General features: G+C 38.4%; 1 protein-coding gene across 1 annotated transcript in view; it reads left to right on the top strand.

The window, feature by feature from the left end:
• The window catches only part of ASXL3 (additional sex combs like transcriptional regulator 3), a gene marked incomplete at its 3' end in the record, with an annotated part of 96,081 nt that overhangs the window by 32,641 nt on the left and 36,645 nt on the right, over positions 1-26,795 (top strand). Inside the window, exons 5-7 of the mRNA XM_008948032.1 lie at positions 9,332-9,453; positions 21,789-21,906; positions 22,830-22,949. Of these exons, the coding sequence (XP_008946280.1) occupies positions 9,332-9,453; positions 21,789-21,906; positions 22,830-22,949 (360 nt within the window). The remainder of the gene's footprint in view (positions 1-9,331; positions 9,454-21,788; positions 21,907-22,829; positions 22,950-26,795) is intronic.

Here is a 26,795-nt window from a genome sequence, read left to right as displayed (position 1 = left end):
ATTTGACTTAGGTTTGTAACAGGCAACTAGTGCTGTTGGGTGTGTTTCGAGTAGGTAATCTTTTGGGTTACAATTTTTTTGTTCCAGGCCCCACAGCTAAAGAGTAATTCACCTTCCTGGGCTTCAGACTTGTAGTTGTTTGGTAGACAACTCACTGGTTTCAGTGTGGGCGTGTGGGGTTGGTCCCTCAGTAGAGCTCTGGTCACGGGACAAAGGTTTGGGGGTTTTTGTGCAAGGAGAGATTCTCCTGGGTGCCATGCTGACATAAAGCTATGCTGAAGTACCAAATCATGCATGTTTCTTTTCCCTGAGATCATGACAGACTGATACATTGCAAGAGCCTGAAAATGGCCACCTTAGGAATATTTTTTTCTTTTTGAGAGGTAATACTTGCTCCTAAAGAAAACGCAGTTCTTCCATCACTTAAAATTACTTGCCAGTAATAGAAATGAATATTATTCTTATTAAAATTATACTCATGTAATGCTTATAAAGTGAATGCTTTATTAAAAAGTCGAGCTTCCCAGGACCTCTGAAATAAACATTTCCTTGACCAGTTCTCCTCTGGTGCCCGCTCACACACGACCTGTCCTGCTGCTGGACTGCAGCCTACAGTTTTGTCTCACACTGGATGTGGTGAGAGGGTGTTCTCTTTACAACTAGGACTTGACAGGCTCAGCTAAGGTGGTTACTCTGCTACAGACTTACTGTTTATCTTGAGCAACTCACTTAGCTCCCCCGTGGCACCTGTACAGGACTGGTGCTGCTATTTCAGTACTGCTCACCAGCAGCACTGAAAAAAAATCACAAAAAGCCCAGTGATGGCAACAGAACTACTCACACTCCTTGCTGTGCATCTAGTGGTGAAGTTTGGAAGCCCAGTGGAAAACCAGAAATCAAGAATAATTAAATAGCTCTGCCTCTTCATTTTCTTTGATATATTATGTCTATTATTCAGCAGAAAGTGCATGTGCAGTGGTTTTATGCTTATGTAGTATACACGGCATGTATAAGTGAACATATATATTTGTAGTCCTTCAACAACTGGTGTCTGATACTCAAGTTGCAGGAAGAATGCAGTGGTGTGTAGCAGTCTAAGTGCAGTTACAGCTAGGAATGCAAAGGCTGGTGTTACTTATAAAGAAATAAAAATCATGGCAAAACAATGGCAATTATCTAGGAGTGGTAGGGTGTAAATAACAATGCCAGAAGTAGAAAATTGCTGGGTTTTGACTAGGAGGAGGCTGCATAGTATTTTCACAGTTTACAGTAATAAAAATAAGTCTAGCACTTATGGTGACATAGAAGAGCAGCTGCCAAAATGAAACATTGTGTAATAGTTGAGGTGGAGAAATAAATTACACCTAGATTGATTTTAAAGCCAAGAATTTTCCCTCATGTTTCATCTTTAATGAATCTTGTAAACATTTTTTTTTTTTTAAAACAAAACACTCTTTTTTTTAATGTCATGCAGTGGATATATTTAAAAAGAGTAAATGGGATGGCAGTAGTGAGTCTGTATTGCATACAGAAAGGCCACTGCTGGGAGACATTAATAAGGAATTAAAGACAGTATATCTTGTATCAGTTAGCTGATACAGGACATAGTTTTACCAAATGTGTTTGATAATAGCTTTTCTTGAGACTAAAAGTTTGTTGATATATGTAGAATTCTGTAAATTATTGTATTTAGAGTATAGAATGTTTGGCTTAAAAACTGAAACATTCCCAAGAAATGCAGCCAGTTTTAAGTGGATTGAAAATTATAAATTTTGAGATCTGCAAATGTGGGGAATTGCCATCCACAGTAGGCATTTTTGTTGTTCTCTTGAGCAATGATTTGACAACTCTTCATTCAATGTCTTTGTCAATACTTTCTGAAAGGTATAAAATCCTTCTTGATTAAATTAATTGGTAATAAATAGTAATGTTGAGATCCCTCTTGATTGCCTTGTAAATTATCACAGTTGAATAATTGTATTTTTTTTAGACTTTAAAGTGAAGAAAAAACCTTGCACTTGTGCAGTGGAAACATACATTCAATGAGTCAGTTAATCTGAAAAGCATTTTAGAATCACAATAGAAAATAAATTGAACATGAATGAGATGCTTTTGCTAATTAGTCCAGTACAATTCATGGACTATAATTCTGGTAGCACTGATTAAAGAATGTAGGCACAGTGTTTCCTTTGGGTGTAGGACTAGTTAAGTGATTACTAGTGCATTGCATTCATTACAGCTGTAAGAAAGAAGAAAAATAGGAAAGGATTTAGACATATAAGAACACATGAGTGAACAAATACCTCCTTTGCTCTGGGAAACTAAACAGGGGCAGTCTAGTTAGTTTATCAAAAATGAGGTGGTGACTTGATGGGCTTATAAGTATTTGAGAAAATATATTTCTGTGGCAAACATTTGGTCTAGCAGACCAAATCTAATAAGACAACTATCAATTAAACCTTCCACATGAAAGCTGGGATATTTTTTTGTTTCCAGGAAACTATTCTGTGGCATAAAAACTAACATTTCATTCAGAAAAAAAAAAGCTTTATGAAATTCTCTGACCTGTGTTTTAGAAAAGGTCGATAGATATCATGTCTCACTTCAGCCTTTGTTTGTGTGATACATATGAGGATGGATGTGTTTGCATGCTGTATTCTTTATTGCCCAATTGATCACATTTTTATTTGCTTGTTTCCACTGTGGTAGAGTCCAGAAGCCCCAGTTCTGACAGAGTGATCAGAAAAAGTTAAGCAAGAGTTTTAAAAATGCTGCTTTAAAGTTAGCTGAAAGCAGGGGATGAAACCTTAAGCGACAGCCTCAGTCCATTTGTGGGCTTTTAGATGATAGTCTTCAGCTTTCAGAGTAAAAAGTACCAGCTGACACTCAAACAGAGAAGAACCACGTTATTCCCCAGCAGGCACATTTCTCCCAGTATAAATGCAGGGTACTGAACAATTTTATTGCATAGTAGTATAAAAATTCCTCACAGTTCTGAGCACATGACTCGGCGAGAGCTGTTACCCCACATCAGTATTGCTAAACTGCCAACTGCAATGCTCGCACCTCAGGACTTGTCAGATCCTCTGGAGTGATCTCTCCTTCCCCACCTTCTCCAAAGGCATATGTTAAAGAATCTCTTTGCACTAGAGCTGATTTGGTATGGGATGATAATGGGATTTCTGTAGAAGCTCTCTAGCAGTCTCGTGTCTTTGGACAAATCCATTTCCCCCAGACAGAGGGGCAGCGGGTAAAGATGCAGTCGGTAAAAGAATTAAAATCCCAATTACTGTTGCCTGGGAAAATGATGACTATAATATCCTTTTGCCCATCAATAGGATGTTCTGTTCTCAAAAAGCATTTGTCCCTAGGGTTTCTGAAGCCAGGGCTAATCCATCAGCCACGGAGTGCAGTTGATTAAAAATTGTCTTCATGCGAGCCCGTGGAATGCACAATGATGTAACTGGGGGAGGCAGCCGTTCCTACGGTAGCGTGACTTCCCTCCCCAGCCCAACTCAGGCAGAGTTTCTGATGTTTCCCCAAATATGAGCAACACATGTCTTCTTTTCAGCACTTCCTAAAATTGTAAGTTCTTTGGTTGCAAACATGAAGCAGCAGAAGTAATTTCTTAGGCCATTTTCTTAGAGTTTGTAGATGAGGTGATGGACAATAGAGGCTGACATTCATACTGAATCCTGAAATTTTGTCTTTGTAGCTACTGTGCTCTGCAACACCTTGTGCTTTTTGGACTGGGAAGGCACTAAGGCAACTCCTGTAGTGAGGAATGAATATTCACTGTTGTTTCAAACCTGAGTCGATATTTAGATGTTCAGTTTCTTTCTGGGAGTGGAATTTCTGGCAGTTCAGGGGAGCCTGTTATCCTTAGCATCTTGTATCTTGGGAGTGATATTGGATGATTCTGCTGAATGTGTCTGTTGCACATGGCAACATCTGGATGTGGGACAGGCTACTCTAAAAGCAGAAGGGCAGTAGTGGAATAGCAGCTTGAACATGCAGAGTTTTGGATGACGCATCAGAAGAGACAGGCTTGTACCTTTTTGTTTGTTTTGGTGGTTCTTTCATTTTCATTTCCATCTAAGTATCTGTAAAATAAAAATACTGTACCCAGGAACGAGTTTAACTTCTGTTTGTTTCATTGCTGCTGGAGGGAGGTCATAAGAATGAGATAAGATACTGTGGAGCTCGAGGGGGAGATCTTTCTCATCTGCTTTTTTTCCTGTACAGTAGAGTTAATGAGGCCTAAGAAATTGGTGGCTTAGTGATGACAGGCTGTATATTTTTAGTGGAGAATGTTGACTTCCTTTGGAATAAGGATTCACAGTTTTCAAAGCTTTGTGAAATGTTTGGCCTCAAAAACAGGCCAAGAATATAATATGATTCAGTGCAAGCTACCAAGCTGGTGTGGTATTTGATGTCTTTTTCCAAAAAATACTGTTCAATATTAATTATTATTTCGCAGTATTAGTATTGCTTTTCAAAAATAATATTACAGTCACAAATAGTGCCCTTGATATATGTATCTGGGTTTGCTTGCTTTGGAGAACTTGTAAAATTAACTAACTCCCAAACTGGTTTTCATTTTCAAGAGCTGATGGCAACAGTTGAGTTCTGAATTATTCAGATTTTGCAAGCTGGGCTCTAGAGATCAAAGAGTGATGGAGGTGAATTACTTGATACATCAGTGTTGGCAAAGTGTGACCATTTATGTCAATACAAGCATAGATCTATGTCACCTGAAGAAAATATTGAATTTAATGGATATTTTAGAGAGATTCTGTGTGTATGTTCTCCTGAGGGAGTTCTTTGTGAGGTGTCATATCTCCAGAGTGTGTGCGTTTACTTTATGCTTGAGGTAGACTCCAGTCTTTAGCATATGGTAGCAATATTAATTTGTGTTTTGTAATGTGGCCATTAGTAAACAATCCTTCTCATCTGCTGAGGTTTCTGTAACAAAGAAGGAATGAACTGCAGTTGATTTTACTGGTTTGATTTTAAATCAGTATGGTCTGTCTGAAATCAGAATTAATTGTGCTATTTATTCTGGGAAAACAAGCCCTTTAAAGCACTCCAGGAATTTTTCTGTCCATCTAGTTACATAAATCTGTTTATAATTATACCTAATAACTTTCAGTGGCAGTGAGACAGAGTCATTTTAAGTTGTATTCCTATGAAAACTGTTTCTTTGAAGAAACATGTCTTCTAATATGTTTTATGTAGGTGTCATATTTCTTGGGCAGGGAAGGAAAAAGGTAATAAAAATTACAGAGATAGCCCATAAAATTTGACATTAAAAGATAGCATTGCTGATTTTTATAAATGATAGTCTTTCATAATAATTACCAAAACTGCTCTTCGAAAAATGGAAGAGAGGAAGTTATTTCAAATGGAGGTTGTCAAAAACATTTTTAACGTGCTCGTTTTGCTAAGTAATTCTCATTCTATCATTCATGTTAACACTCTCTGAACACTCACTATGAGGTCTTATCTTCAGAAACCCAGCTGCTCTTCCAGCTCATAACCTAACAGTTTATGGCTTAATAGTTGCTTTTTGCTTTATTCCTTCACTCAGTCCTGCCCCTTGAAGAAACCCATTTAAAGAATGGAGCCTAATTATTCTCCACTAAATGGAAATGCCTCCTGTAGGCTTCAAACTGCTCTTGTTCGTCCTTTCTACTGCAGCTATAATGATGAATCCTCTTTACTTGCTACCCAAATATTTGTCCTTCATCTGTCACATTCTTTCAGGGTTCTTTTTTTCCTCCCTAGCATCCAGTTTATTTTTAGCATTCTTTTCTGATAACATTTTTCAAGCAAGCATGGATCTGATAATCCTCCTGCATCTTCAGTGCTTATGGACAAGGCAGTTGCAGTTTTCTGAACTCGTACGTACGTACAAAGACCACTGTCTCTTCTTGAATTTGGTTTTCTTTTACTGTGTTCTTTTCCTTCCACAGCAGAAATGCCTGCTCTGTTCTTAAGGCATTGATTTTTCACTGGGAACATTAATGTTCATTTCAAACACTTACATATTTTTCTTCCATAATTTCCTTTTTTTTTTTTTTTTACTTCTGACCTATTCAGAGAAAAGCAGTTGGACCTTATCCATATAAAGGAACTAATAAATAAATAAATTTTTCTGTGGTGGCAGGAATTGTAGTATAGTGAGATTTTAGCACAAGTGGATTTAAATCTCTAAGTAGCAGAACATGTTTTAAGGAATAAATGTATTCACTGTCTCATATTTTTGTTTAACTTCCTATGGAAAAGTTAATATTGTTTTGTAAATAATTAAGATCTTGATTATCCTCTAAATAAAGCCTAGATATAAATTTTAGTATTATTTCTTGCTAATAAAATGAATAGACTGTGTAAGTTATTAAGCAATTATATAAATCAACATAATGTATTTAGACTTTTAGTGTTTGTCTCTTCTACTTTTGGAAAATAGGCAATGACATCTCTTATTTACTAGATGGCTAGGTTTATAGCCATGGCTTGTGTCAAGCTGTTTTTAAATGGAAATTGAAGTTTAATTAAAACATCAAAAACAATATTTAAAGTAGCTTCTCACTATTCTCAGCTACTAGATATATGAAGGAAAATATTTATGAAGTAAAAAATATATTTAGATAGAAGTATCATTTGATGTTAATGTATGAAGTTGGCTTTCTCTAATCACCATGTCATTTTAAATTTTTTAAGCAGTGGATTTCAGTATCTATGTCTTTATTCATAGACTACAGGAGGAAGTTTGGTTTTCAAAACTCTGAAGGAACTCAGTTTGGGTTGCACTAGGCTGAACAGCCTTGAATGAGGTGTTCTTTCTGTACCTGCAGAAGAGATTGCAGCGATGGAAAGCTACTGATTGTGTCAGTGAGCTTCATTTCCAGCTGCTTCACCCCTTAGAACAGTCCCTGTTCATTGGTTTAACTTTGGGTTGTCAAAGCTTTGAGAAAAGGAAGCAAAAGAAATTAATACACAGGCAATATTTTTATGTAAAACTGAAGTAATGCTAGAAATTAAAAGGGTGGCCTCTAGTAGACCCTGTCACAATATCAGGGTTTCTCATTGATAGAAAAATGAATGCAAGCACAAACTTAATATAGACCTATGTTTATTTTTATTCCTGGTTTGTATTGTGACTTTGACATTAACTCTTGTAGCATCATCTGTTAGTGTGGCCAAAACTCTCCAGGATGAACTTTATCACCAGCATAAATACTGGAGACTCTTTGGTAACCTCCTAGATCAGAGTAATGAAAATCAAAATTTCCCACCAGAACAAGAAGGGAATAGGAGTTGGAGTCACCCCAGAGAACTGGAATAGGTTTTTCATGGCAGGTCATCTGTCCTCACTTGGGAGGGACAGATAAGAATAAACCAATTTCAATTCTTTAAGCTTTTTAAAATTTGTTCTGTTCTCCTCTCCTAAACTCTGGGGTTTGTGTGCTCACGCTATTTGTTTTTCTATTCTGTTCTTTGACTCCCAGACGTTCCCAGAAAACAGTAAAAAAATTCCCTTTGAAAGAAAAGACAAAAGCTGGGTAATATGAAATGTCAGGGTTTTATTTTGGTGTAGGTGTTCTTTGTCTCAGGAGCTTAGATATTGCAGTGATTTAGATTATAGAAACCAGCTATTGTTTGTTTTCTACTGACACTGCTGCTCCTTTAAGTTGTCTTGTTTGATAGTAAGCTTTGCTCATCATGTGGAAAAGATTGATGCAAACCAGGTGATGCTGTAATCTCAGAACCTATTTGGTGTTGCAGCGGTTTTGTGCATTTTGACAAATCCTTCAAGTATCAGAGAAAAAAGTGACAAAAGTCAGTTTTATAAATCTTGTAACAAAATAGGATTTGTCTCATCTGCTAATGAAAATTTTTTATCTAATATGAAAATAATTTTGATGTAATGCCAGTGCCATAAAATAGAGCGTGTTCTGTTTGTGAGGTAAGTATTAAATGTTTTTTTCTTTCAGTGTGAAAACAAATACTTAATATCACATGCATTTTATGGTGGCTATTAATTATTGATAACTAAATTCTCTCTATTCTATGTCTCTATTCTCTTTTTTTTTGCACCAACACAACAAATGATTACAGTATTTCTTACATGGAACATACTAAAGGCAAGGGAGCTGGAATGCTACTTCAGGTGTCTGTTCATCCCACTGAAGGGTGGGAGGAGAAAACCATGGGCAAACTCAAACATTTGGCTAAAATTACTTCTGGCACGTGTCTGTGCAGCTGCTTTGAGTGTCTCTGAACTATTCTGGTAGGTGTGTGAGGCCTGGCAACCCTTGGAACACCATATACAGCTGCAGAGCATTTGAAAGAAGGAATGTCAATATGCAAACCAGCTTTGAGCAGTGCTGGAAGACAGATTGGAATTGAGTCAGCAGAAGAGAATGGGAAAAAACCTGCTTAAATTCTGGATCCATGCTAATGCTGTTTTAGCTGGGCTGTCTTAGGACCTCGTGAGAGTAATGCAAGACATTAAGAATGGAGAGGTTTTTTACACCTTTTTGTTAAGCTTACTAACAGGATCCTCCAGCTATTTTCATAGCTCTCACATCTGTTTAATAAAGCTGATTTTTAAAAACAATTAGTTGTAGTTCATTATTATTCAGGATATTTTTTTCTGTATCTTACTCACATGTATTCAAGAGGCTGTTTAATGCAAGTTCCGTAGTATTTGTTCATTAAGACATGTATTGTTTAGAAGGCTGACCAGTAGCAGTGTGTTTTGTCTGAGACCCCTGTTCCTCTTTGCAGGAGATTCCAGATCACACATTAGACATGAAAGAGGGTGTTCTTTGCTTTACCAAGAAGTACATAGGAAATAGATGAGTCTGGTGCCTAAAAAGCCATTACAATCTGGCACAAAGTTACATATTGGTAAATATTTCTAGAACACAGTGTCTCTTGTGTAAATGCACATTTATACACACAATAATCTATGACAGACATCTTGGTGAGGAAGGTAATTTTTGTCTAGCTTCAGTGTGAAAACCAAAGTTAAACTATTTCAGTTACCTTTCAGGACATGAAAGGCAATATATGCAAGGCCACCAGAACTCCCTAGGAAGGGTGTGATGAGGCACAAATATTTGCAAAGCAGTGCTTTTTTTCTTTTTTAATATGGCCAGATTTTCAGCTCATCTGGACCTAACGAACAGGTGAATTTCTTAGAGTGAGCCTTTCATTTTCCAGCCACTTGCCTATTTTTTTTTAACTGTCCTCAGGACTTTCCAAGATACAGGGAAGATAACCCCCGTAACAGTGTTCTCATTTTCTTTTTCTTTTTACAAAGTTTGCCCAAAGCAGACATCTGAAGAAATGTCTTCCAATCGTGATTCAAGCCTTACTAATGCACCGGTGCAAAGCAAGCTAGTCTCTTCCTTCCAGCAGCACACCAAGAAAGCACTTAAGCAGGTAAGCTTGTATGGACTGATAATCAATTGGCTTCCCTTTAGCATGTGTGTCACTCTTAAATGAATAAGATCTGAGCAGAATTTCAAGGTGTTTCTGAGGATTTTTAGTGGTTTCTTTAGTGGTGTGTTGCTGAGGTTTTTGTCATCTTTTTTTAACCGATGGTGCAGTCCTGCTATTGATTGTGAGCTGGATGGGGTTTTGAGTGCTTTTCAGATAAACAGAATTGTTTATATTGTCACATCCCTGCTTGTCCTATGTAAACACTTGTGTTGGAAATTGTATGTAAGGCTTAACAGGAAAAAAAAATAAATTTGAAAAAAGTTCTACAGCTAGGTAAGAATCTGGGTATCCTTACTGTTCAGTTTTTATTTATGGTCTGTAAAGTAATTTTTCTTTCATACTTTATTTCACACTAAAGTGTATAAAAATGAGGTAGTTTCTGGGTTTTTTAATAACTTATGATTTGGATGATTTAGGTTGCATAATAAGGACTAAAGCTTGGCAGAAGTAGATGATTATTGAAAGTCAGATATTAACTGAAAGCATAACAATCTGAAAGTTATTTTCCAACAGTGCTGCATTAGGTCAGTTTACCACCAGGCAAATGAAAAAGAAAAACAAAGATTATAATTAAAAAAAAAAAACCAAACCCAAAAACATTATCTTCTTTCAATTTTGAGTATGTAGGAATTGTTTTATCCTTGTAAGGACTATAAAAAAATGAAACACAACTTTTCTAAATTGCCAGCATAATGAGTTTTTAATGTTTTAATTTTTCTCGTAACTGCTTCCTTAGTTATGGTTAACAGAGGTCTAGTGTTTCATGGGGTAGTTTATTGCTAAGTTGTTGATGTAGGCTTAAGCTAAGCAAAGCTTGTCCACATCTCCTTGGGCCAGTTCAGTATTTGTGCCTAGTTTTCATGTGGTTTGAGTTTAAATCCACTAAAATTAATAGACCTTTATAATTCACATGAGGTAGTCTTGTACTTAGAAGCTTTGAGGACTAAAAATGATTCTTAGATTGGGGTCTTGCTATTTGCTCAGGAAAACTGAGTGGCAAGCAGCTCACTGTGTGGATAGTTGTGAAAAGGACACTTTGGAAACACTTCTGTACAGATCTTTTGTGATACTTGAACTTTCTTGGGGTGGAGGGAATGGGCAAAGGCAAAGGAAGGGGAAAAACAGCAAAGTCACAAATGTTTTCACTTGTATAACTGTTGAAATTCTACCATTTGTCACTTAGCAGATGTATGGCACTGGGAATAATTTTTAAAAGGGCAAACTAATAAAAATAGCTTCATTAATCTAAAAAGGCATAACGCTCTTGGCAATCTTTGAAAACATTGCTTAAGGCAGTAGGGTTAGAGCAACGTCAGAAAGTAATCAATAAAAAGAAGTTGATTTTAATTAAGTTGATGGTGATTAGATATGAGAGTATTATTACAGTTATCAGTTAAATATTTTCTCTACGTACAATATAAGTGGATAATTGTGTTGTGGAACAGTAGAGGATTTTTGCTTTCTTTTCTCTAAAGTTTGAGGTGTTGGCTGCTGCCATAACCACACTGCAGATCTGAGTTCATTTGAAATTGTAGCCGAGGCGAATAAACTTTAACAGTGATTTTATTTCTAAAATTGCTCTTGAAAATGTATTCTTCCACTTTCTATTGCTTTTACGGATACTTAATACCTAAAATTTGTACAAAGAAGAGTCTGTAGTACCTTTGAATACACAAGAAACTTTAGGCCTTTATGTGCAATGTTCCTCCAGCTGACACTAACATACTGGTTCCATGCTGAAGTAACAGAAGATGAACCTTCATCATGCTCTCAGCAAATGCTTATATTATATAAAAATATATATACTGTACATATGTCACAATGGGGTCTTCCCTAGCTATTGCTTTTTTTTTTCTATTACTAAGCAGTCTTCACTGAATGAAAACGTGCAGGATAGTTTTTCAGTCAGTCTCCTACTCTATTTAAAAGCAGTGGGTTCTTCATATTAACTTGATCTTGTGTGTATTTGTTTTGGAATCCATTAAAATTAAAGTCAGAGGCAAGCTGATAATATGCAGTACTGTGCGAAGAGCTGAGCTTGAATTAGAAGATTTTCTCCACTGTTTATATAATTATTAACCATTTTAGTCATATGTGACTCTCTTTAAAGTATTATGTACTGGAATTACATATGATTTGATTTTTAATGAATTCCAGAGGTATATTCCTGGGTTTAGATTGCAAAGAGCAATCTCACATTCCCTTATAACAGCTTGCATTTTAGCATGTTCTCATGAATCAAATTAGTCACAACACTGCATTTCTTGAGCTATGCTAGGAGCTTGGAGGAAAGGGCATTTTCTGAGCCCTGGCTCTTGGTCTTGATTTCTCTCAGCTGGCAGTGGATCTGGGGTACTCTGCAGAGGCTAAGGAGGTTTGCAGTTGCAGTGGACTCTCACAAGGTCTGTGTCGCAGTTCAGACCTTGTATCCTCACCTTTCAAAAGCTGGGCTGCCATTCTGGCCTGGAAACTTTCTAGCTTCAACACCTTCCTTAGTATCCTTGTTGGGAGAAAGGTTTTGAGTGTTTTACCACTGAGTGTGTTTCATGCTTCTCTTTCATTTTTGAGGGAGTTTCACTTTTACTCTTGTATCGTGTCTGAGTGTAATATCCAACAAAATAGTTCCCCTTCATGAGGGTTTAGACAAAAGAGTTGATGGTGTAGAGCTGCCTTTTATGCTTGGCTTTCTGATGGCAGATTTGACAGATTTTGGTATCCCTTTTGCTGCTGGAAGAGCTTGGGTATGTGTGCCCAGCTGGTGCTGATCTAGTACCTTTGAAGACAAGGTTTATGGCATGCTGTCACACCCTGATTTCCTGTCAGTACTGGTCAGTTCTATACTGATATTCCTCATTTTCACACTCGAGAGTTTTGGCATGCAGAGCCCTGTAAGGACCTCTTCCTGGGAAAGTACTGAACTACATCTGCATCTGCTAGCAGTGCTACATGGTCACACTACTGTGTGAATTATTCTTGCTTTGGACAAGGCTAACTCAAGTACGGACATCAAGTCATGGCATAATATCTACCATGCTCCTCTCTGGTCCAGTTTCTGTTCCATTGACTTGAGGTGATACTTTTTTTGGAAGTCTTCACTATATACAGATTTGTCTGTATTTATCAAGATGTTCTTGGAACATTTCTCCAGAAGAATCGATCATACCTACAAACTGGCTTCATGTAGGTAACACTGAGCATGTGTGAATATCCAGGACATTGAGGTGGTGTTAGTGTCTGTTGGACTCTCATAGCCAAGCATAAGAGCACCTTGTCCATCAGTGTACCAGTTGTTTCCTGGGGCAGTACCAAGAGAGGATAAAGAACTTGAAGATGCACTAAAACGATGTCTGGGATGATAGTAGACCTCCCAGACATGGAAGAAAATCCTGCCTCACTTTTGGCACTTTGGAATCAGCACCAAGAAGGGTACCCATAAATTTTCTCTTGGGAGAAGAGAAGGATACTCCATTCAGACTCAGGATCTGAATACAGACCAGGACATGTCTGAGACTGTGCTGGGCATCCAGATCTCTTTGTAGAGACAGAAACTCCAGAGACAGCAGCCAAGTGGGTTTGGGAGGAGAGAAGCTCAGGAAATAAGGGAATCTACACAAGGTATGTTACTGCCATGGTTTGTTTTGTTTTTCTTAACTTTGGGCTTTGTCTGCATGCTTGGTGGCTGGGTTCATATATGTGCCACTGTTTTATTCGTAAAGTGGGTAGATGCAGCTTTTTGTGGGGAAGGAAGGCACCCACCCATATGATTTGTTCTTACAGTAGCAGTGGCAACTCCACACCCCTTTCTTTCCAGTGGCCCCAAGCAGTAAGAGAGCTATGGGGAAGTTACAGTTTGTCTCATGTGTTGCTTCTGAATTCTAGGCCATTACACCTGTACAGCTCCAAGTAACATTTCAGGCTGACTTTTTTAGCACAACTGTAATTACTAGAACCCAACCTACAACTTGAAGCAACGAGAGACTAAATTTCAGAGCAGAATGGGGAACAGTATAATATAGCCCTGATTTTACCCAAATTCACGGGACTAGTTTATCAAGATTTGTCTGATTGCTTGTTTTTTTTTAAGGACATGGATTTCCAAGTGCCTAGGTTGGCACTGAAGGTAGAATCCTCATCTCCCTTGATGCTGGTGTGGATTTGCTTTCCTGTCTTCAGCTCAGGCACACTGCTTATCTTGCTTTGAGAGAAGAATAAGAGCAAACTCACCAGTCTTGCTTCCTCCATGCTCATTCTGTTAGGACTTCTTTCCTTGATTACAGCCAGATGCAGGTTATCTTGAGGCATTTTGCTGTCCATAGTAAAAAATCCAGTATGAGTCTGTCTGTGGTGTCTATCATTTGACTCATTTGAGCAACTACTCACTCGAACATTCTGGTGTAAGCCTGATAGATTTGCCTGCCCTCCTTTCCCTTCCTCGCCCCTCAGGAAACAAAGGTGACAGAGGGGATCATTATGATTATGTCCTTATTGCTTAGAAGTTGAGCACAGGGTGTCTTCCTGAAAGGCTCTGAAAATCCACTGTGAACTAAGAGGTATTTTTGGTACTGAATTCCTTGGTGTAGAGAGTTGGCTGCAGAGTCTCAGTGTCTCTGTTAACCGTTTGCCTGTGTTTCATTTCAGATGCTACAAGTTTACGAAGGCCACCGTTGGAGAAGTCTGGCTGCCTAGCTGAAGCATTTAATCAGATGTCTGGCAACATAAGTGATGATTCTTGACAAATTTTCCTGTCAACAAATGGAAAACAAGGAAAACATGTTGCTTTTTGACTCCTAGAGAGACATGGGAAGGGACAGTGGAATTTACAAAATGCATTCAGGAAAATGGAATTTTGAAGATGATAAACTAAACTGATTTTCTGATTGCCAAGACAAGTCTAGGGAAGAGGACAGAGAAACTATGGCAGGGAGACTGCATAATGGGGACAAGAAGCTGGAAGAGCAGGAGTTCCAGCAGGAGCTGTTCAGGGAGTACATGCATTGCCCGAAGGCAGGCTGCACGGTACGTCCCTCTAAAGGTCCCTCTGCCTGGGCAGCTTATGCCAGCTGCTCAACACAGTGCTTTGGTAAGATGCAAGACAGTGTTTGTGAGACTTTCTTCTGGGTCGTCCCCATGGTCCTCAGCCCTTACCTGTGATGGAGAGAAAGGCACAGGAATGCACACAGCCCCTGAATTCTTTCTGTACCACTTTCTAGTAGCTAGCTCCCAGGTGCTTGTTTGCTTTCCCTCTGGGGTTGTTTGCATAGCATGCTTTTTGCAGCACTCCTCCATGTTTTCTCTGTCAATAAATATATTTTCCAGAACTTCTTGCTCTGAGAAATAACTAAGAAGAATTTTAAAGCAACTTTAGAACAGTACCATGCTGAAGTGTAGTTGTCCCTCTACCTCACTGTAGGACAGTGTCTCTCACTTAACATATGTCCTGGCATGAGCATCACCTTTGGTTAAATCTACCACTGCTGCATAGTGGAATCTCCTTCCCAAATATAGCTTGAAAGCACTCTCTTTGTTCTGTTCTGTAGATGCAGTCACTTGTCTCAAGCCTCAGACAATAAACCTGATGAGAGTGGCCTAGTTCTAAGTATTGCACATGTCTGATAATGTTTTTCTTTAAGTAACCTGGGGAACTGTACTGTGTTCATGACAAATGTTATCACTGGAGATGAAAGTTCCAGTTGTGCTTTTCCAGTGATGTTACATGATTTTTCCATATCGTGGGCAGTGGATGTCTAAGTGAGAATCTTTGTCTGGGCTGCATGAAAAGAAGAGCTTTTGATTTGAATAGTTTAAAGTATGAAATTGTAGCCTGGTGAAAATGAATCGTGCCTTGTTTTTGAGACACGTCCTAGAAGTGGTTGGCCTTTCCAGGGCAGACAGGACTTGGAACAGCTCACAACTCCTCAGAGCTCTAGGAAGCCTCCTACAAACCTCTGACAAGCAGTTACCTATGAGTGCTGTTCCAGGAGCTGTTGGGTAGGTCTCCAGAAGACCATGGATGTGGGCAGACCCCAGGCTGAAGCAGGCTGCCTGGCAGAAAAAGGCAGCACACTGTAACTGCTTACGTTGATGCAAAGGAAACTGGAGTACCTGTTTCTCTGAGGGGTAATATGACAGGATTTTTTATCTGCAGAATGGTAGTGAAGCCCTGAAGGCCCCACTCTATGCTTTGGACCTTGCACAGAGTATGTTTATAGATTTCACCTAACAGAAAACGTTGATAACTATTTGAAGTTTTTATTTTGACATTGCTATGTTTATTTTGTTTGTTTTTAAACTGCTTCCTACAAATTGTCTCCTTACCTATATGTCCTTTGTTGTGCAAAGAAATAGATTTTCCTATAAAGCACTTTTCAGCTGATAGATATTGTTAGTTTTATGCTACACAAACAATTTAAAAACAAAACCAAATAATATTTCTCTTTGGAAAAAAGTGTTCCTGAGTCAATGCATAAGCTATCATCATTCACATGCAAGTCAGAACAGATGTTGAACACATCACATGGGTTTTTGTCCTTCTCTTGTTTCTGTGGTTGGGAAAGCAACTAAAATGTTGACTTTGCAGTCTCTCATTATCTGCAGCAACTGTAGCTGTGAATACATTATTGTAATCCTACAGAAGATAGTGCTGGCTTGCTGCTGTACAGGCCAGCCCATAAACACACACATCTCTCTTGTTTATGCACCACAAACATCCAAGCCCTTCAGTTCCATGTTGGCTTATATACACATTAATGCTTATTCAAGAAGTTATTAGATTTTGAAAACAAACCATATGTCTGAAGCTTCCAGCCTGGTGTTCTACCACTACTCTTCATCTCCAGATGATTGGTTTTGTACATTCAGCACCAATACTGTTATGTTTGGTGGACAGGTCTGGTTGGAAGTGAATTCATTTGCTCTGTGCTTTGGAAATGCCACATTGTGTTTTGTAGCTGTTTCCATGAGATATCTTCATTATTGTTTTAATCTTACATCTGCATGCTTGTAGCTGGGTACTTTTAATGTATGCTTAACATAAGAAGTAGTGGCATCCTGAAAATAATAAGGTGTTTATTTTTCATGCTTTGTGTTGCTTACTGTTTAACTGCTCTGTGTATCCATGAAACAGGTTGTCACTGAGACATTTGAATTTAATAGAGACATGGGAATTAAAGTCTATCCTAATTTTACTAACAAAACGAGGGTGAGACAGAGGCCAAAGATTGAATTCTATAGTGGTGCTAAGAGAATCAGTGATAAACTATAAATCTGTTTCGTCTTTGCCAGTTTGGGATCCATGACCATGATGTAGAGTTGTTATTTATTTTGTACAGTAGACATCTCAGTGTATCATAGCTTGTGTTTTTCACATGGCAGAGCAGACGAATCCCATAGCTTTACATTTCTGATCCATAATGTGTGAAATTTCAAAGGTTATGTTTCATGATACGAGTTTCAGAATGTAGGCTTGACATTTATGGAACAAAAAGAAATCTGGGACAATGTTGCTTAATGCAACCAACTGTTACATATCTTTGTTGTTAATAACTTAATTTTTAATATTCTCACCATGTCATGCATTTAAGCTCAAATGAAAGTTGGTTTCTGCATTAACAGTTTATCTGTATGCTGCAGTTTTTCATCCTGAGTTGCAAAGATGTGGGAAAGAAAAATAATAAAAAAATATCCCGAGGAGCAGTAAAATCAGAGCACAGGGCTTGACATTTTGCTTCTGGTGCTCTTTTGGGGATATATTTTTCCCCCTCTCTCCAGTTCCCTTTAGTTTACACTGTTCCCTTTCATTACTGCTTCAAAGGTGACTTTATTAGTTTTTGCTGAAGAGACTCAACCATTTTGTCACATGGGTGAAGAAATCTTTCCTGTGTTAAGATCAACTACATATGAAATGATTATTCTTATGAACAGATAAAGGCATTTAGGAAACCTCCAACACACTGCTGGACTCCAGCAGGGACATAAACTCCCTGAAAAAGAGAAGGAGACTTGCTCTTGTCACCTCTCTATAAAAAAAAACTGCTTGGAATTAGATCACTGTTAATTGCATTCTGTTTTTCTTTTACCATCTATCTTCAGAGTTTGTGGTTTTTTAATACTCATCTTTTTCTCTTACTTGGTTTTCTCTGGATGAAAATGGATTAGTAGGTTACTTAAAAATTATTTCATTAAACAAATTATGCCAAGCCCTGTATAATGACCATGACAATGTTATTCAGCAGATGGTCACAGGTTCATTTTATGAATGGGACTATTGGGAGTTATCCATACTCATTATGTGTGAGAGCTTCACAGGTTTACTTTACAAATCTGCTTGTGAGAGGCTGGATGTAAGTACTATGTTTTGGTGGTGATTTTAAGAGAGCTCTAAATGTTTTAACTTGTATATCACATGAACTTCCGTTTTATTTTCTTTTTTATTTGTGTGCTGGTAGTAATGTTTTACAGAACACTTCAACAGTGATCAGTTCTGGGAATTTACAGCTTGCAGCTTTTCTAATTCAAGCATTTAGCACAAAGTGATTGAACACATTTGAAATGTAAACGTAGAGTCTCATTAAAGAAATCTGTACCCCATGTAAGCTATCATGTGTGCTGTATGTGTTTCTTACTTTCCATAGTGAAAATGACACCTTATCATTTGGTAGGACCATCAGCTCTTTCTTGTGGATCTGTAGGAAGCCCAACTAGGAGGTTATGTGTCTCTCAGTATGGATGAGGTGCAAAAGGCAGTGTGGGTAGAAGATGCCACTGTAGTTTTTTTATTCACTGTTTCTGTATCTACAGTGAGATTTGGAACCATTTTTCTTTGGAATAAGGTATAAAATTTCACATTTTCTTCAGTGCTAGTTAAAAATTTGACTCATCTACTTTATCTTTATTCTCTTCACCAGAAAATCCAAAACTAGAGATTTGTTTGGTCATGGTGACTAAAAAAGCACTAAATTAGCTTGGTTCACTGAAAGTTTGATATAGCAAAGCATTTGGTGTATGCTTCTGTTTGCATAATCCCGTTGACTTCCCAGCTAAGTAGAATCAATCTTGGGATAGAAGACTCTTGTCTTATCCTACAGTAATCTTGTATCCTAAAATTAATATCCCTCAGGCTAAATGTAGAGAAATTACATGTTCATCCTCAGCAGATACTGCACCATGTGTCCTTGGTTTAAAACTCCTCCTGGTGTTTGACTTTACGAGTGCCTAGGTGCCAGCTGGCAATTTCTCCCTCTGCTGGCTTGCTCCGAGTGTTGTCTTGCGAAGACTCATCTATCCAAAATTTCAGAGCCTGAAACTTTAAATTGAAAGGAGAATTTAATATGCAATTGTTGCCATTAGCTGGAAATCATAAGTCTCACTAAACAGGATGACTGAGCAAAATATCAGCTATCTCTTTACCCTGCAAATCAAATGTTAGATTATTTACTTCATACTTTTGTACCCTCCTCCCCTGCCTCATATTTTTCCTTTGACAAAAGAAAAGATAGAGCAGTGTCGAGGAAATGATTTGTCTGGTCTCTGGGCACAGCATAATTCATCAGTACTCTGTGTGAAAACTTTGACTTAGATTATTATGTCCATATCGTTTTAATTTTTGTTTCCATTCCACAACCTGTCTTTCAGGTGTCCACATGTGTGTAGCTTTGCTGTCAGATTGAGTCATCCCATACAGACTGATTGCCACACTTAACTGTGGGCCCTGGGAGGTGGTTGGTTCCTTGTGTCCTCAGACTGGAGGAGATGGGGGAGAGGCTGGCACTGAAACAATGAGTGTTAGGGAGGAGAGAAACCCTGAAAAGCAAATGTGTGCCAAAGGGAAATGGTGTCTTTAAGGTTTGTGCTTGATCTTCACATGTTGAAGTGCTTGGCTTTAGCTCAGAAGTGGGCTATGCCTCAAAGTAAATAGTTCTGGTAGCAACATCTGCCTGCTCCCAGCTGTGTTCCCTGCTCTGTGGCTCTGAGTATCCAGGGAGTGTTGGGCTGGGCTGAGCTGTCTGGGAGTGTTGGAGTGGGCCAAGCTGTCTTGGAGTGCTGGGATGAGCCACGCTGTCTTGTGTTAGTGCTCTGTGAGCACTGGGCTGCCCATGCTTCCTGGAAGTACTAGATCAGTTGTATAAATGTGTGCTTAAGGTCAGCAGTGGCTTTCCTGTAACACAACAGGTAAGTGGTGCACCTGACAAGGATGGGGCACAGCTGCCCTTGCTCCAGCCCTGTGTGTCACCTGAGGGGTATGAATGCTGCCCACCTGTCACTGGGGGAGGATACATTGCTGCTTGCTTTCTGTCATTCATGGGAATTCAACCTAAAGCATTGGAAACCAACTGTGAGGCTTTACAAAGACTCTGCTTTGTCATGGTGGCTGTATAAATTATTAAAATGGTTATTTCCTCATGGATGTTGGCAACAAGGCTGTGGTCCCTGGTAGTGGTGGAAATAGTCGTCAAAGGTCAGGAGGAGGCTGGAGGAGAACATGGGACATCATTTGGGCTCTTACTCATTTGTTTAGGGAGGATGACACTGGAGGATGGATGTTCCTTCTCTTTGCTCTTCGTCAGGCAAATCAGGCTGTGGGACACAACAACGGGAAGCTTGGGATGTGGTTGTGTTGGTCTGCTGTCAGTGCAGAAGTTGGCTGTCCTTTCAGTTAAGTGTTAGTGGGCTATTTGCTGCTGGCTCAGTGGTATTACCATTCATACCCTTTACCAAAGGATCACCTGGTCTGACACTTAGCTTGGCAGGACCGTGCGCTGAGGGTCATTTTGGGAGTTTGGGGGAAATTTTGAGAAATGTTAAAATTTTGGAATTTTCTGTCTGCAAGTCTGGCTGTGCTTGCTCAATACCAGTATGAAATTTCTGTCTCAAAAATGTGTGAAGTGTATAGGTTCTTCATGGCTCTCTGCTTGCTTCTTTGGTCCAGGGCAGATCTGATCAGCTTACTCTCTTTGTTTCATTTCAAGTATTCTAATTTTCTTTTTACTGCACAGTGCTTACGTGTCTTTTAAGAAGTGTACTGCAAAAGGGGTTAATTGCTGAAACAGCTTTTGTGTGGCTTGGTGTATTTTATGTTGTGTAGAGTGTTATTTAGAGGAACTGAGGGATATTGATTTTTTTTCAGTTTTTTTTTCTTTAGCTATGTGAACATTTTGGAAAGATTAATTGAAGTTGCAGACTTAAACCTTATAAGGCATCAGTCATTTATGCTCATAAACCTACAGGGATAATTCATATCAGATATGTTCCTTGTTGATATAGCATTACTTTAATAAATCCCCCCCAAGATCATAACACAAATCACAGTTATAAAAAGAGTGTACAGTAAGATTGGAGAAAAATAGGCAGGAGAACGGGAGAGATCTGTAGTAAGCACAGCCCATTCTAATTAATTCCAGAATTTAAATGCTTGCCAGTGTATTAATTGGCAAGAATTCCTATTTGTATGTTCTAAGATCTTTTGAATCAGATATCATTTTCCATATAAAACAGCCTGACAGGTACTCGCTATTTCTAATCTTTAAATATTTTGTATTGCATTATCAACCCTGTATTCAATCCGTTTCCGAAACACAAAGAACTCCCATTTGTAGAGATTTATTCTTGTATCATTTTTCCCCAGATTTGCCAGAACACCATCATGTTCGTGTTCTGAAGGTTAATGCCCAAAGTCAAGCAGACAGAAGCCAAGTGCTGCAAGGTTTCCAAGATTAGGACTGATTCCCTTCACAAAAATAAATGATTCCTGCCATGTTCAGTGATTTTGTGCAGCACTACTCACGGCTGAGTGAGTGCATCAATACTGTAGTCCTTACATGCTGTACATACTGATGACACTCTGTGTTAACTTGATTGACTGAGCAGTATACTGGAGAGGATGCACCTGCGAGAGATGTGCAGACATATATATTTTTATTCTGGGTTTGAAACATTTATTTGACTTTTTTTTTTTCACTAGGAAGTCTTAGTTTCACATTCCATGGGTTATCATGTGCTGTTAAGGTAGAGCAAACAGATACGTGCTTCTTTGTTGTCAAAACTGCATTGGAAAAATGATCTAAGGTGCATCTTCTTTCTCTTTATAACCAAAAGCCTGATTTTATATTTTAAAGGAAAATGACATAAAGGGGACGAGTGTGAAGTCTGGCAAGTCAGTAGCTATGTAAATCATGCTTATTTTAAGAGATTCAGCCTAATAGTAGAGAAATGCCTCATGTAATTCACCTATAAGGATTACTTTTTGTTACATTTTTATGTTTTGTTATCGTTTTTTGTAGGCTTTAAGACAACAGCAGAAAAGAAGAAATGGAGTCTCAATGATGGTAAACAAGACTGTTCCTCGTGTTGTTTTGACACCACTAAAGGTGTCTGATGAGCAGTCGGATTCACCTTCAGGTAAATAGCTAAAGGACCGTTTGCAAGATCAGCTCCAGTCACAGAGCCTTGCTCTGAATCAGCTCTGTAGCATACAGATTTTGGGAACTGCTGAAATAATATTTCCACTTGGTGGCTTTGTTTAACATCTTTATTTCCGTAACAAATCTGCTGTCTCAGAGACGGAGATTTTTCTTTAATAAAGAACTGGAGGCACACAGGAAAATGACAATTGGTAATAGCAGCAGCTTTGAAGGAATGCAAAGTAACATTTTGTTTGGCTCTGGAGGTCTAATGGGGGACCACACGCTGGTGTGCAGTGCCATAAAAAGGGGAGGGGGGACAAGACAAGCTGCTGTGTGACTGCCTGTGTGCCTCGAGTCTGCAGCGCAGGGCTCGGATCCTTTTGTTAGCTTCTCTTCTTTGGTACCATCCTTATCACTGCAGCGTAACCTTGACCTTTAGTTCTGGTGGTTAAGTTGCTTCATTTTAAGAGAATTCTATGTCTGTGTGTAACCCAAATTGACAGTTGTATTTCCAGGCATATCTTTTCTAGAAATGTTTCTTCACAAAGAAATGATTTTTTTTTTTCGCCTTTACATTGCTTTACTGCCCCACAACTTCAGGTTGAAATATTTTTAAAGGTATCTCTCGGGCATTATAGGAAAACATTACTTTTATTGGATCAGTGAATGTTTTTATTGACTGCAGTGTTCAGTAAACTTTAGTTTTCAGCACTTAATTGATTTATTGAGCTTTTACTTCCATTTCCTCTGATGATGAGAAATCGTATTGTGACCAAGAAGGTATATTGTCTTTTAGCAAGTAGATGTCAATTTTTTAAAAATCCTACTTTTTTTGTTCACAGTGTAGGGAGTGCTGGGGGGGATTGTTGGTACAAGTACATCACTATCATGCCTGGGCTTTTTTTTTTTTTCCCTAAGGATCTGAATCAAAAAATGGTGAAGCAGATGGTTCTGATAAAGAAATGAAACATGGGCAAAAGTCTCCAACTGGAAAACAAACAAGCCAGCACTTAAAGAGGTTAAAAAAATCTGGTTTAGGTGAGTAGGCATAAAATAAATATCGTACTTGTTACTGTAATACTGATATTTTTCTAAACTCTGTGTTCTCTTTGAAAGTTTTATTTTTCGGGTTTATCTGTCCCTTTTTCAAACTCAGCAGCTGACCCTTTCTGAAGAAGGCATTTTCTGGCTACCTGGGAAATCCATGGGCAGTTCCCTCCCCCCAGACGTTTTTCTGTAGTTGCTTTGTAATGTTTGTCAGACCTGAGCAACTGCAGGCAGAGAGGTCATTTATCAATTAGCTTCTGATTGCTGCATTAGGATTTTTGGAGGGATGGGGGGCAGGGTGTAGCAAATGTTCTTTCTTCCTGGTAAACTTGCTTGCTGTCTGATATGCCTTAATTCCCCAAAATAATAGTGTATTTCCTTACATACCTGCCTTATTGGATGTTAACCATCTTCTCTTCATTTGCATTATTCTGTGTCATACAGAGATTTGGCATATAATTTTTGGCTGATTCTTTTCCTTTGGTTGATTTGTTTCTTCAGTGGTATCTTTAATTATTTTGAAGCTACATCTCTTGAGGTGTCAGATACAGATTCTGGTTTTATTTTCTGTGTTTTTTAACAAGATTCATGGATGATCATCTGTAATTAATGAAAAATTTTCTCTGAAGAGATGCTAAGAGTAAATTCTCAGTAGCTCTATGTGATAGGCAGATTTTCCTGCTCTGCATGAAATATAATTGGAAATGTTCCCTAAGGAGCAGAAAATGTAGTGTTCACTAAGACTCTTGTCTCAGCCAAAGTAAAGTAGAATAATTACATCACTGTTTCTTTATTTTTACAAAGGACTTTTTGCATTCAGCTGAATCATTTAGAGAGTGTTTTTCAGTGTGACCCAAGTTAGCAAACAAGCTTTTTGTAGTGACTGGATCATCCTAGAGAATTATTTAATGCCTGTCTTTGTGGTGATAAGATTGTTCTTCTTTATTAATGATCCAGCCTTGCCCTATTTTTATATGTAGTGATTCTGTAAAATAGCTTGAAGGTTCTTTACTTCCTAAATATTATAGGTTTGGTTGTTACAAATGCTGTTGCCAGTTCCTAGTGAACTGTTCCCTGCAAGCCTTCTTGAATCCCAGCCTCCCATGCTTTGGCTTCGTATATATCAGCCTTCTGCAGATTATTCATCAGCCTTAGATGGATAGCTACTTCTCCATATTGATCAAATGGCATTATTCTAAACCAAAACTACTCCTTCAGTATTGCAACTTTTGCTATGCAAAGATACATTCAGGTTTAGATAATTTCCTGTAACTTTCCTCTACGTTGAAGACTGAGATACAGAATTTGATATATATTTCTCCTCATCCCCAGACGTTTCATCAGATGTTGGGCAGTGATACCAAGAGTGAATTCATTAGATTTTTTGTGGGTTTCAGAAAATATCCTCTGGCGTTCTGGGGTACCACACTTGGATTGTGGGGAACTTTGTGTAAGGTTTTAAGGGTACCTGTTCTTGTACCTGCTGAAATGTTTCTCTTATGACACAGTATTTCTTGGGGTGCTACCAGAACAGTGTTTGAGCATCTTTGAGAATAGCTCTGGTGTCCAGTAGAGTGCACAATTCAGTTCCAGATATTGTTTGATTGTCTGAAACTGCTGATCTGCCCAACATTCACTGCATGTTGTGTTTGGTAGACTTTCTGAGCTCCCATTAAAGATAATGACTTCTCCCCTTTCAGTTAACTGATTCTGCTGACCATGTGACTTCTGTCCTTTCCCTATTTTGATTTTTATACTTTGATGTAGGGCCATGGTGCTTGCATCCTTTTCATAGGTAATTCTCTATGTTGGAGACTAATCTCATCTCTTCCAAGTCTGTAAGCTTGAGTTTTTCTCTCTGATCTTCAAGGCTCTATATCTGATCTGGGCAATGATCTGCCCCCAGGCGCTGGTAGCAGCTGTATAAGGATCCAAAATGTCTTTCTCTGTGGAAGACTATATAAAAAACATTGGCATATGTTTTGCCATAAGCTCAGAGTTAGGATTAGCTATGCAGTAGTGGCATGTTCTTGTTGTATTCCATAGAACCTTTCATGCTACCCCCAAATACTTTGCTAAATCTGATTACAAACTTTAGACCTGCAGTAAAGGTCCTAAATTAGACATAGGAAAGATGCAGAAGAGAGATTTTGTTTTTCCTCTGAAAAGATTTTGTTTTTTTAAAGTATGGCTATGCTGGGCATCCACAGTGAGCTACTAACCTATCATCCTAGCAACAGTGTACATATTTCTTCCACAAGTTGATAAAACCTTCATAGTAGCCTGTAAGTGATAGCAGGTCAAATAAATCAGAGAATGTGTGAGCCAGGCACGTAGAATCAGGTTTGACTTTCTGATACTGTCTTGGGCTTTGCACACTATTAAAATATCTACCACTGAAGGATGTTACTGACTTTAAAGTCATATATCTTGTCTCAGTTAGGGTCATCTCTATGTGTAGATCTTTCCATAGGATATGAAGCATTAGCTGGGGAAAATGTTACTCCAATTTGGAGTCACTTAGAAGATGGGGATGTGTATTCAGTATTGATTAAAGGAAAGAGTATACACACAGGCATTAGAACCAGATGCATCATACTACTTGTGTTACACTTGGGGACTACTGCTTTTTGCATTTATATTTACTGAGTGGAACAGATGGTGAGGACAGTTTACTGTGGTGCATTCATGAAAATGAGCACTTCTTCCATACCATTGTCCTTTGTAACAGGGCATTCATTTGTTTGCAGTGGAGTCTTTACTGGACTGAGATACAGTAGCTCAGAAATATGTGTGGGAAAAGGTTCTCTTGTGCTGAGTGCAAAGCAATCCTTGTCTCATTCAGTCAGTATTGTCTGCTGAAAAGTAAAAGGCAGTTGCAGGAATATTTGTGGGAGGCAGTGGCTTAAAGGGAGCTTTAGAATTTACAGATCTGCTGGATTTTCCTTCATTTGTACATTTTGTGGGTGAAGTTATGACCTTCCAGGGGACATCACTATAGGCCTTCCAAGAAATCTGAAGCATAAATGTGACATTTTATTCTTGTTACTGTTAAGTCATTTGTAGCACTTGAAAAATTCCTAATAATCACTATGCCCAAATTCCTCCACTTGCAAAATATATTTATTCTTTTTGATGTGTCAGTTGTAATCCTTGCTGAGAGGTCCTATGTGAAAGCCAAATGCCATCATTGCTCATAGCAGTGGAATATTCTTTTAAATTGCTTTTTTACTGGGAGCAGTTAGAAGTTTTTGAGTTTTTCCAGCCACCTGGACTCCCCATTTCTTCTGTTTTCATATTAAGTATTGTAATACGTTAAGACCGAGAGGAAAAAAGGATTGTAGCATTATGTCTATACCCTGAAGCAGGTAGCAGTAATTGCTCTTTAAGAAGCTTTAAGAAGTATCTTTTAAATATTATTCTAGAAATAATAACAAAATGAGACCAAATGGGGCATCCGGTGGTAGTGTCATTTGCCTGTCAGTCACAGGGCAATATCAGTTATACATCTGTCATTCCTGACAGCTATTTGCCTAACATATTCTTAAAGATTTCCACTGATGGAGACTGTAATGCCTCCCTGAGGATCTAATTCAGAGTCTTCTTGTCCTTGGTGGTTGAAAGCTTTCTTTTCCCAGTACCTTAACAGAAATATTTCTTACTGTGTAAGAGTCTAAGCTCGTTACCTTTGCTATCCATTGTGGACAGTGAGATCTAGTTCTTTACCCCTGTGCATCAGCCATTTATGGATTTCCCCTTCCCTCTGCTGAGACTTCATGTTACTCATTCCTGGGTTTGTATTTCTGCTCACAGACCCCATTTTCTAAACCTCTGCTG

This window comes from Merops nubicus, unplaced genomic scaffold (genome assembly GCF_000691845.1).
Source record: "Merops nubicus isolate BGI_N331 unplaced genomic scaffold, ASM69184v1 scaffold4469, whole genome shotgun sequence".
NCBI classification, from domain to species: domain Eukaryota; kingdom Metazoa; phylum Chordata; class Aves; order Coraciiformes; family Meropidae; genus Merops; species Merops nubicus.
The sequence above is the reverse complement of the archived record's forward strand: the minus strand, read 5'-3'. Positions and strand labels throughout refer to the sequence as shown.